At 38.1% G+C, this 13,224-nt stretch overlaps 1 protein-coding gene across 1 annotated transcript; it reads right to left on the bottom strand.

Annotated features, from left to right (window-relative positions):
- Positions 1-1,031: 1,031 nt before the first annotated feature.
- On the bottom strand, positions 1,032-13,113 carry LOC117982871 (alkylated DNA repair protein alkB homolog 8). Its single transcript, XM_034969305.2, has 9 exons — positions 12,706-13,113; positions 10,992-11,171; positions 10,486-10,720; positions 9,640-9,954; positions 8,291-8,450; positions 7,224-7,485; positions 6,589-6,744; positions 5,112-5,276; positions 1,032-1,451 (listed from the first exon to the last, which is right to left on the bottom strand). The coding sequence occupies exons 2-9, from the start codon at positions 11,085-11,087 to the stop codon at positions 1,056-1,058; spliced, it is 1,785 nt and encodes a 594-aa protein (XP_034825196.1). The 5' UTR covers positions 11,088-11,171; positions 12,706-13,113; the 3' UTR covers positions 1,032-1,055.
- Positions 13,114-13,224: the final 111 nt, after the last annotated feature.

Here is a 13,224-nt window from a genome sequence, read left to right as displayed (position 1 = left end):
AGATCGCATCAGTTGTATTCTAAATAATTGATCTCAATAAAATTAGATATGTATAATTAAATTTAGGTAGGCTTATTAAGTATTAATGTTATTTTTTACAGCATTATGTACCTAAACCTCGCATAGACCTAGGAAACTTTCATACCTATATACTGATTCCACAATTTATTGTACCATTGTTACATAATATCACGTATTGTTTTGTATAGAATTTTATAGTAATTTTTTTCGTTTTGTAGAAGATTTATTGTAATTAAATACAAGGCTGTTATGTTTGATATGTTGTTTTATTGCAATCTTTGAAAATTTCCCTCCTCATAAAAGCTATCCTCCACCACTAAGTCCGGAAGATCACACAACTTATCCAACTCTCCCTCCCAACACATGGTAGTACCTCAACAAGGTAGTCATCATCATCATCATGATCAACCCATCACCGGCTCACTACAGAGCGCGGGTCTCCTCTCAGAGAAAGGTTTTGGCTATAGTCTACCACGCTGGCCATGTGCGGATTGGTGGACTTCACACACCTTTGAGAACATTATGGAGAACTCTCAGGCATGCAGGTTTCCTCACGATGTTTTCCTTCACCGTTAAAGCAACGGTAGTATTCGACTGATTTTCGCGTTTATTTTTCTTAAATTTTTTTTTTTTTTTTTTATTAACTATCAAATATTGAACATTTTACAAATACTTTTAACACAACAAAAAAACCACTAAGGTTTAGTATGTTGCTTATCATTCCGTCCATTAATCGATTTTGGGTATAGTGCTTCCATAAATAATATATACATTATGTATAGAAGCACTAGCACTAGGGAGCGTTACATGATAATAATTTGTTATATTTAATTTTTCAAAAATGGGAATTGTTAATATTTGTTTTGAAAGTATGATTTTAACTTGTGTTTAAAGTTAAGTTCGGTTAGTCCTGACCTAAAAGTATTATCTAAACTATTTATTAGGCGAGGGATCATGTACGCGCTGGTGCGCTCACCATATTTATTTTTTGCAATAAATAAAACGCAATATTACTTCCTAACAACAATATAATGTTAAACTTTTTTACAAACAACACACCAATTTCCCTCCTCATAAAAACTATCCTCCACCACTAAGTCAGGAAAGTCACACAACTCATCCAACTCTCCCTCCTCGAACACATGGTAGTATCTCAACAAGGTAGTATTCGACTGATTTTCGAGTTTATTTTCCTTGATTTTCCTCAATTTCCAAGGAACTAGAAGGTCGTTGTGTTTAAACTGCGTTCGGTTTTCGTGTATAGGCAAGTTGACTCCGTCTACGGTGAGGTGTAAGTTCGACTCGTGGCTTTGCTTGTCTTTGCAGAGGTAGTTGGATTTGGTTTGGTCCTTCGCCCACACCGTGATCAAAGCTCGACCGGCCGGGCGCAGTAGGCGAGCTATTGTGGAGATTGCTTCTAGTCTTCTCGCCTACAATAATATGAATATTCTGTTGTACATCTATCTCACTGTCTCACTCTAAAGTCTAAACTATTTTAACGGGCCTAAATCTAGTGCTGTCCTTTTCCATAAGGGACATTATGAAAGGTACAGCAATACATTTAGAGCTGTCATTTTATTTCAACTAAGCTTTGATTGAGCGAGGGAGCTGTGCGGGGGTGCGCCCCCCCCCCCCCCCTCATACCCCCATTGCCATCTTGACGTGTCGCAAACTATACCCTCCGCGTTCGCAATACGCATAAGCTTTTACCAACGTTAAAATAGTTGCAATCAGTACCCTTATTATGTGCGAAAGTGTGTTTGTTTGTTGGTTTGTTGGTTTATTGGTTTATTGGTTTATTGGTTTGGTGGTTTGTCCTTCAATCACGTCGCAACGGTGCAACGGATTGACGTGATTTTTGGCATGGGTATAGATAAAGACCTGCAGAGTGACATAGGCTACTTTTTATCCCAGAAAATAAAAGAGTTCCCACGGGATTTTTAAAAAACCTAATTCCACGCAGACGAAGTCGCGGGCATCAGCTAGTTACTATATGTTTTGCTTTCATTATCCCAATATATGTTGGCACTATATGTTTTGTTTTCACAATCCCAATTTTCAATTTGTGTCTGTTGTAATATGTACGAATTGACAGTTTAAACGTAGCATGTTCATATTAGCTGTAACATAAAAATGCAACTCCTCAATATATCAAAGTAGGTTGCCTGCACATCGGATTGAAAGAGAGGTGATGCAAAATTATGTAGGTTAGGTAGTTAGGCAATAAGATTTAAACAATAGTATGTAAGATTTATTTATTAGTATTGTTAGTCCATAAGCGAGAGTAGATCATAAGCCGGCTCTCAATAAACATCTTTCACCGTTGCCGCATTTAATTATTACCATACGGCCACAACATATCTCATGGCGACCCTTGCCAGTCGGTGCATGCCTAATCTAAGTGCGTGCACCGGCTGGGCACCGATCAAGAAGAAGACTACACAATTTTCAAAAGAATATTCAAGACTCAGCTAGAACAAAAAGAAGAAACTAATTCCACGTCCTGTATTAAAAATCAAGAAACACTAATATCAAGAAATAAGCCAAAAAAAATGAATCCATAATGAACAGAAGACAATCTCAAGCTTCATTGATCGGCCCAGCATCATCGTGCGTCCAGGGTTATCCCGGCCACAACTAGGAGGTGTCCAGGGTATTCCCGGCCCAGTTCGAGGAGTCCAGGGTTTTCCCGGCCCACTAAGATGCAGTAAAGAAGAGGCGCAGACTCCAGACCTCCGGACCTGATGACCAAAACCAGTCCTGACGACGACGGCGACTACACGGCGGTCACGAAATTGATGAATAAAATGCGTCGCTAACAGTTAAAGTAAGTGCAATTTATCTCTCGTAATGGGCAAATAGGTAGAATGTGTAGGTATTGTAATTTTTTGGATAATAAATAATACTTGCTCCACTATCTACTAATAAGTTCCGTTCGTGCTTTATTTGTAAGATTTTATATAGTGTGTAGGATAGTTTAAACTAATAATAGATAATAATTAATAAATGAATAAGTAGGTAGGTACTTACTTCTTTCGTAAATATTAATAATTCAGAGAATTATAACGGTGTCATCGCGTGGTCAACGACACACGCGTACCCGAACATTTTGTATTGTTATACGAGACAATGGTTTTGCTAGAGATGCAATTTGCAAATACAAGGAAATTAATATGAAATAAGGAGAATTTTTTCCCCTACAGACGTTTTTCGTCTAGTTTCGTGCAAGTTTTGACGATATAAGACTATACCCGGCTTTGACAAATTAGGACTCTGCAAACCAAAGGCTTGATCACCCTTCGGCTGTAGAAGTGCTAGGTATAAAATATACAATTATTTATTTTGGGATTGAGACATACTGACGTAGGAAGATGATTGTTATTTATTTGTTCGAACGCGATATTTAGCGCATATTTAGTACCTCCTCATTCAACTATATATTTGTCTAGACTCTTGATCATTATCTACCGCGCTGGTGTTAGTGAAAGACCTAGAATTTTTATGAAAAGTTGAATGTTATTGAAATACTTATTGAAAGAAATAAGTTTGATGAAGATTATAAGTGTTATGAAAAATGCTCACAAGCATGTTATGTTAAATATTGATTAGGAGAGTACGCGCCGCGTTTGTTTATTTGTTTATTTATTTGTATTATGTGAAGAAGTAACTTGAAAGGTAGATGAAGACTAGGAGAGGTTTATTTTGACTGTCCAGGAAATATAAATACCTGAGATGTTTACTCAATAATAGGTATTATTATGGGTTATAGAATAGAAACCTTATATTTACCGTCTTACGACGATGCTATACGACAGCTGTATACTTATGATGACGACTATTTGATAGGTTATAGAATCTTTTGAAGTCGATTTGTGAAATCGATACCTCAGCTTATACATATCTAATACCTATGATGCTATTTTGAGATTATTTTATTACATATGATGGGATTTTTCGAAACTTTTGTAAAAGTTAAATCCTTGACTGCACTTAATAGATTACGATTTTTCTATTTATAAGTAAGGTTGAAAGTATGCCCATACGAAGTAAGAGATAAGATAAATTGCACTTTAAGCACAGGAAGTAACTAAAAAAATGTTTCCTTACATAATTTAATTTTATGTAGCATTAGATTTTATTTTTGTGATTGTCATCATCTTTTCTTCTGATTCGATGTAGCGTCTAACATTTTTTTTTCTTTTAAGGGGAGGGGTAACCGCATACATTTTCAGGGGAGTTGTAATATGTACGAATTGACAGTTTAAACGTAGCATGTTCATATTAGCTGTAACATAAAAATGCAACTCCTCAATATATCAAAGTAGGTTGCCTGCACATCGGATTGAAAGAGAGGTGATGCAAAATTATGTAGGTTAGGTAGTTAGGCAATAAGATTTAAACAATAGTATGTAAGATTTATTTATTAGTATTGTTAGTCCATAAGCGAGAGTAGATCATAAGCCGGCTCTCAATAAACATCTTTCACCGTTGCCGCATTTAATTATTACCATACGGCCACAACATATCTCACTGTCTGTTCAATCAATTTGGACATTCTTAATGGGAGTATGACAAGCTTGTTGAAGCAGTTTATGTCAAAGTTTGACAAGTCGCATCTCACGTGGCTACTGAAGTGGTGTATGACAGCTATAATTACTATATGTTTTGCTTTCATTATCCCAATATATGTTGCCACTATATTATTATGTTTTGTTTTCACTATCCCAATTTTCAATCTGTGATTTGGACATTCTTAATGGGAGTATGAGTTAATGGGAGTGTGCGAAGCTGTGGTAGCCTAGTGGATAGGACGTCCGCGTTTATAAATAATAAAAATATCACTTGCTTTAACGGTGAAGGAAAACATCGTGAGGAAACCTGCATGCCTGAGAGTTCTCCATAATGTTCTCAAAGGTGTGTGAAGTCTACCAATTCGCAGTTGGCCAGCGAGGTAGACTATGGCCAAACCACTTCTCACTCTGAGAGGAGACCCGTTCTCTGTAGTGAGCCGGCGATGGGTTGATCATGAATGGGAGTATGATGAGCTTGTTGAAGCAGTTCATGTCAACGGCTGACGAATCGCATCTCACGTGGCTACTGAAGTGGTGTATGACAGCTATACATATGACGCGATCCGCGCACGCGTCGCGCAGTGGCGCCCTCAGCAGGTCGAGTCGCACGCAGTCTGCGCGCCCCACATCTGATACGTACGACTTGCACTCCTGCAAGAGACCCCCGCTCCTCTCGCCCGCTAGCTGGTAAACAGAATAGAATGAATGAATGATAGAATGGAGAAGAGTAAACATCATCATCATCAACCGATAGATGTCCACTGCTGGACATAGGTCTGTTGTACGGACTTCCACACGCCACGGTCTTGCGCCACTTGAATCCAGCGGCTGCCTGCGACTCGTCTGATATCGTCCGTCCACCTATTTTATTTTATTTTATTTTATTTATTAGGAACACATACAATACATTAATTTAACACTTAAAAACAAACACAGGCTGATAAATGTATCTATAAAATGTGTACACAGCATTTGTAAAATATCTTGACAAATAAAAAGAACTTAACTAACTACCTAGTGGGGGTCTTCCAATACTGCGTCTTCCGGTGCGAGGTCGCCATTCCAGCACCTTGGAACCCCAACGTCTATCGGTATTACGAGTTTGGAAAAGAGTAATAGAAAGATTTTTTTATTCAAACAAACTTTTACTAGGAATCTACCACTGGTTCGGAACGCCCGCAATACCTAGAGGTATAGTCCGCGCCAAACAAATAGCCGTCTCTGAACTTAACCGCAGTGGAGCGTGACATACCAGCCCACGCGCTCCGCCATCGGGCTGGATTTGCATTAGTGTGAGTGCTACATCCGTACACAATACACGTGCGCGACTCGATTGTAATGGCGTGAACTCCCACCGGCGAGGTGATTACGTATCTCGCGACAGGCGTATATCTCGCGATCATTTCAGTCAAACGTCACACGTAACAGCGGCTACAGAGCAGACAGCAATCGAGCTCTAGTTCACCCTCTATCGGACAACCTATGGACTGTCGCATTGCTACTGCTGTCGCGTTGCTGTCGCTACTGCAACGTTTTACATAGCCCGCCGGTGTATGCTCATGGACGACTATTTGTTTCGCACGGACTATACCAGCACAGTTGGTAACGTAACGTTAGCAAAGTAACGTTCGTGACTTACGTCCGACAGTTTGCACAGTTCATATTCATATTGAATATTCGGCCGAATATTCGTATTCGGCCGAATATTTGGTTGATTTCCCGAATAAAAATTAAATTATTGCTAATATTTAAAAAAAGAACATTTTATTAAACAATAAGGTCAACTAATTACTAAAGAAGTGTTGTTTATTCCGAAAGTTGTACATGGTTATTTAAATGAAAGAAACACTACTTTTTGTACTGTTCGGTACATTTTGGACCAAATATTCGGCCGAACATACGTATTCGGTTGAACCTACATTCGGCGCATCTCAATGTGTTATTGAGATATCCGTCGGGCGGCGTCTTATAATTTGTTTCAGTCTTGAATGAATACCTGCAATATGTCATTCCGGTTCAGCACATTCTTCCCATTCCCGGCCCCCAAGTCCAGCACGACAGCCCCGGGCGGCGCGCCCTGCAGGAACTGCACCACCTTGGGCCACGGCTTGTGGCGCGTCGAGCTGAAGTGACCCGCGATTTGCTCGTACACCTAAACACGTTGCCGTTTTAACTAAGACATGGAACACCCTTCCAGCATCAGTTTTCCCCTCCAATTTTAATTTTTTAGGCAAGCGCGCTCCATCTTGGGCAACATTATCACTTGCCACCAGGTCTGATTGCAGCCATGCGCTACCCTTGGCCTCGCACTTTGCCGGTTTTTTTTTAATTTTTACTCTTTTTTACTATCACAAATTTTTTGTACAAATACGTATATTTCAAAAAATATATATGTTAACTAGCTGATGCCCGCGACTTCGTTCGCGTGGATTTAGGTTTTTTAAAATCCCGTGTGAACTCTTTGATTTTCCGGGATAAAAAGTAGCCTATGCCACTGTAGAGATCTTTATCTATACTCATACAAAAAATCACGTCAATCCGTTGCACCGTTGCGACATCATTGAAGGACAAACCAACAAACAAACACACTTTCGCATTTAAATTATGGGTAGTGATTTTAAACCTACAAACCTGATGCACATGCAAGTCTTCTAATCGGGAAGCGGTTTCATCTTCAATCACCTCCGACTTGGCCATATCACACAATGTGCTATACCCGCACTCACACCCGCCCTGCCTCGTACACCTGAACGTGAGGGATATTCGAGTTTGTCTGTGTGTCACATCACTAGTTATCACTCTAACTGGACTGTTAGTATCTGTGGTGGTTTGGGTTCGGACTTCTATGACTGGATCCCATGTCCTAGGTTGGATACCGTGTTGCCAGTCATATCTGCAAATATTAGGCATAGGTATTAGGTACACAGACGACATCAGACGAGTCGCAAGGAGCCGCTGGATCCAGGCGGCGCAAGACCGTGGCGTGTGGTCCCTACAAGAGACCTTGTCCAGCAGTCGATGTCTATTGGTTGATGATGATGATGATGATAATTAATAATTATATGTACCTACTTATTTAAAGGTACTAAATAAAGAAAGGTTTAAAAACTATTAAAAAGCACTGTATGCGTATGTTTCGAAATAACTGCATATGTATGATACCTACTTGGTATCGGAATATGAAATTTAAAGGCAGATTATTATACAAACTTCCAGTTACTATCTCAATGGTGTTTTTACATGATCTGGAGTACATTAACAATGTTTCACCAATGATTCAGTTAAGATGCAAGAATGGCTCAAGTTTCATACAAAAAGACAATGCCCATTCAAGTATGACTAAATGTACTGTCTTCAAGATTTTTGTATCGCAAATAAATTCTATCTGTTCAATGACATCATCAGAATATTTGTAGAAAAAATTAACTAAAACGGTTTCCGCATTTCAGAAATATTAATCATAAAAAATGTTAATAATTGTGAGGTTAGGTTTAGCTAGAAAGTAAAAAAAGCATCTTTATAGGCACAATAAAACAGTCAATTTCAGATTTTTAAACCCTAAAACAAATATTCATGAAACTTATTGAGAAATTAAGTTTTTATTTTAGCTTTAATAAATAAATAAAAAAGTTAAGGTACACTGCTCCTTGTGAGAGTACCGTTCCATTGTCCATGATAATTTGCTGCTTGTTGCCTACCTTGCTTCCCCCTGCATCACAAGCAGCGACCTCGCAGGCAGCACCACTGGCACATATTTGCCGCTGTAGTGTCTCCACTCCATCACCACTGACGAGCCGAGGGAGAGAGACAAGATCGTGTCACCGAATGGGCTGTGCCTGTCCACGTGCGATGGGATGCCTGAAAACAAAGGCAATGCTAAATATATAAAAGGAAAAGGACACTGACTGACTGATCTATCAATGCACAATTCAAACTACTGTACGGATCAGGCTGAAATTTGGCATGCAGATAGCTATTATGACGTAGGCAGGAAGAAAGGATTTTTGAAAATTCTACCCCTAATGGGGTGACATAGGGGTATGAAATTTGTGTAGTCCACGCGGACGAAGTCGCGAGTATAAGCTAGTTATAAGCATAGCATAAGTTAGTAATAAGATAAATTACAAGCATAACACATAACTGAGTAGGTTCCTGGGTTAGTGGATCTTTCCAGAACTTCCACATCCATACTAGGTAATATTATAAATGCGAAAGTGTGTCTGTCTGTCTGTCTGCTAGCCTTTCACCGCCCATCCGTTCAACCGATTTTGACGAAATTTGGTACAGAGATAGCTTGCATACCGGGGAAGGCTATAGACTACTTTTTATCCTGGAAAACTCAAAGAGTTCCTACAGTATTTTAATAACCTAATTCCATGTGGACAAAGTCGCGGGCATCATCTAGTAAAAAATATAACAGAGAACAGAGGTCAATTTTAGTGATACCGCCTTAGGCCCCTAATAGTAGCTATAGACAAAAAGCTATAGACAGAGATTACTATGTAACTGAGGTACTACTAATATTACAAATTGATGCTATTTATTCTAAGTGAAAAAAAAGTAGTTTAAAGAATACCAGACTGAGTTTCTCATGGGCTTCTTCTCAGACCAGGGCGCGTTTGGAACCCTCATAGCTTTAGTTTTTAAGTTTATAAAATTAATTATCATCATTACATCATTATCTTACAAATTACACAATTGACAATCAAGAAGTGTAAGCAGCAGAAACAGCTGAAAACGGCAAGCGGCGCTAGTATGCCTTTTATCGAGAGTTACATTTTTGTTCCGTTTGCCGTGGGGACCCTGGGGCCATGGAGTCTTAGTGCTAAAAAAATTTAGGAGACATTTTGCCGCTCGGCTGGCTCATTTTTTGCGCAACGGATCAGCCTGGCTGTCTAGCGCGGAAACGCAGCCAGTATTCTTGGCACTATTCCACGTGGGCATGATTTGTATAGTAATTAGATAAGCTAGCTTTAAGTTTTATTGTAATATTTTCATTTAAAAAAAAAGTACAATTTTAATTTTAATAATTTGATTTTGATTTTACCTTGTCCAGGACTATATTTATTCACTGTCAACTGATCTGGTATCCTGAAATCAATGCCATGGTTCTTAAGCCTCGTCCACAACACATCACAATCTCCTGGAATGTTCTCAGGTAGAGGGGAACTCAAGTCAACATCATTGCTGCCATATCTGAACTCATAGCCGTAGTGTTTCACTTGACGGTTCTTCAAGTTAGACTCGTCGACCCAGTCAAACAGTTTTATGTACAATTCCTCTTCTTCTTCAGTAATGAAGTTTTCTATTATTTTCAATCCACTAGGAACTTCTGATGTACATATTACTTCATTGTTTGGTACTAGAATAGAATAGAATAGATTTTTATTCAAATAAACTTTTACAAAAACTAAAAAAAGGAATTTGGTATGCTTTAACAAACTTTTGACTTCATACGCCTCTCGTCTTAAACTATACCCATGCAAAAAATCACGTCGATCTGTTGCTACACTGCGATGTGATAGAAAGACAAACCAACAAACATTCACATTTATAATAGGGGTATTGATTACATAAAAGATTATAAGCAAAATTCAATCACTACCCGTATATTCTCACTACCTCACTACCCATATTATAAATGCAAAAGTGTGTTTGTTTGTTGGTTTGTCTTTCAATCGCGTCGCTCGGAGCCACAGATTGACGTAATTTTTTGCATGGCTACAGTTAAAGACCTGGAGAGTGACATAGGCTATTTATTATCCCTGGAAATCAAAAAGTTCCCACAGGATTTTGAAAATCTAAATCCATGCGGATGAAGTCGTGGGCATCAGCTAGTATTTATATATTCTGAGATACTGTGTACAGGGCCTTCAAGCACTGAAATACTTACCACAATCAACATAGCTCATATAGATTGGTACACATGTATATGCTTTCGACCCATTATATGTTTCATAGAATAATTGACCACTTTCTGTGCTATTGAACACTACATACGAGTGGGATTCGCCTTTCTCAGCTATAAACTTCGAAAGTGTCACACTTTGCGGCAAAGCTTTTAGCAGTTTCAGTATATCCGCTTTATCTAAACCTGTTGCTTGGCCGACATTGCACAGTACTATGTTCTGAAAATAAATAAATATAGTGAGGAGTTTAAAACTTTCAGCGTTTTTAACCTGTATAGCCCCAAAGAATACGAAGAAGAGGGGTTAAAATATCTGTGAGTGCAATTAAATATTTTTTAACTAAGTACATAAATTAAATTAAATATTTATATCATACAGGAAAACTTGTGCCGCTTATGATTAGTAGTGATATTTTAATAACTTTAATCTATAAGTACTTTTGATAATAATATAAGTAAATAAAAGTTTGTCTAATGTTCGTTTAACATACAGGTCCCGGATGATCGGTGCACAATATTCCCTTGGAACTTCTAAGACGTGCAGCAAATCGTTTTCTCTTTCGGTCCCATTTTCTTTTATCATCCATATTATTTATTTAATTATTTGAAAATTTAAACACAAAAGTTTTTGTTTTTTGAAAAATCAACATCAATAAAAGATCAACATAACCACAGAGTACATTGAATATAGGGTATAGAGTTAATACTCAGATTGATTGCATAGCGCCATCTAGCGATATGTGACATCCCTAAAGCCGAACAAATCGCGCTCCTCAGGATATTTCTTAAATAATATTATTCCCCAAAGTAATTTCCAAAAATCAAATATTAATTGATTTGACTTTTAGAAATTACTTTGGAGACAGTGGAATTTGAATTACTTTAGGCAAATAAAACAACAGTGTAGCGATTAGACAGTTTTTTATAATTTCTTTTATTAAATAGATTAAATGCCAACATTTTAATTATATCACCTTCGTCTTAATCTGAAACTTCAATTCAAAATAAGCATGGCACACTCGTCGGTTTCGATACACATAGTGAGGATCCAAAGATGTGTCTAGTCCAACAGCTCGAGTCCACGCAAGATACAGATCCATTTCTTTTTCAGGATTGAGAAATGAATATAGAATTGTACCATCTTTGCCTGAAAAAAAATTGTGAGAACTGACCACATACCGTTGCATAAATCAATGAGTATTACTACCAGCTTCTGTTTATGACTTTGTCTGCGAGGACTTTAGAATTGGTGCATACCGCATAATATACCATCTCTGTTGCTAATTAACCTAATCCAAATTGTTTCTTTAATTGTGATGTGGTAACAAACATCCAATATTACATATTATCTAAATATATAAAAGGGAAAAGTGACTGACTGATCTATCAACGCACAGCTCAAACTACTGGACGGATCGGACTGAAATTTGGCATGCAGGTAGCTATTATGACGTAGGCATCCGCTAAAGGATTTTTGAAAATTCAACCCCTAAAGGGGTGAAAGAGGGGTTTGAAATTTGTGTAGTCCACGCGGACGAAGTCGCGAGCATAAGCTAGTTTATAATATAAATAATGAAGAGCAACATTTAATGAAGCTTTTATTAGATCAAAGGTCAGATACAGAAGGAGACGTACTCAAGACAGCAAATATAGTGTGGAGCTACCTTACTATGAAGCCCTAACCACCAGTAGCTTAACCGATGGACTCAAGTTTTTAATATATCAAACGTTTCATAACACTGTTAAAACTCCTCTTTTCGTGAGGAAATCTGCATCAGTTTTTAGCATAGACACGAAGGCGACGAAGACTAATAATTAGTCTTTGCTTTAAATAATAATTTATAAGTTGATTACTTACGAGTTTTACCGTATCTCGGCACACAACAAAATAACCTCTCTCACAAGCAGCTATAGTCCAAATCGTTAGGCAGATCAGTGTCCAGGGGTTTGCGCGTAAGTCCAGTGAGAAAAACGAAGCCGTCGGAGTCCAGGGAGCAAGCAAAATCGTAGAATTTATCATAGAAACACAAACAGAACACATTCACGGATCACAAAAGGAAACAAAATCACAGAACACAGACTAATAACATCTGAAGTTCACCGAAGAAATAATTCTCCGAAGTAGCGCCATCTACTGCAAAGTGACGAACTATTTTTCACGAAGAAAAAAGATTTGTATGGGCTGTTAGGACACTGAACATAACCTAATCACAGACACCGCACAGACACATCATAGAGTACAGACCTTTTTTTTAACTGGTGTTACGAGCTTACGACTCTGGATGCTAGCTCTTTCGTACAGACCACAAAAGCCATCACCAAAAAGTATATAAAATGCGTAATAAAATCACCACAAAAAATCACTACGTTCTAGTTATAGCTAACAATATACAGTGCAACAATGCTATCTTGGCGCGTGGCTAAAATCAGACCTAACGTTGCCGTCAAGTGTTCCCTTTGTTCTTGTTCACAGAGGTTTGTTGGGCACAAACTACAACGTGCCCAGCAAAAAAAGCTAAACTATGACAAAGACAAAAAACTGTGTTTACGTCTCTATCACTCTTCAGAGCTTTTCTATACACCTAGCTTGCTCTAACAAGGTATGATTATTTTAATGCCAAATCTTTATCACCAAAAGATCCTTTAACATCCTTAGGGTACAATATAATGATGCCCTTCGCATTTTATTCCGGAGTCCCGGATTACTACGCCGTTATACGAAAT

This window comes from Maniola hyperantus, chromosome 6 (genome assembly GCF_902806685.2).
Source record: "Maniola hyperantus chromosome 6, iAphHyp1.2, whole genome shotgun sequence".
NCBI classification, from domain to species: Eukaryota; Metazoa; Arthropoda; class Insecta; order Lepidoptera; family Nymphalidae; genus Maniola; species Maniola hyperantus.
The sequence above is the reverse complement of the archived record's forward strand: the minus strand, read 5'-3'. Positions and strand labels throughout refer to the sequence as shown.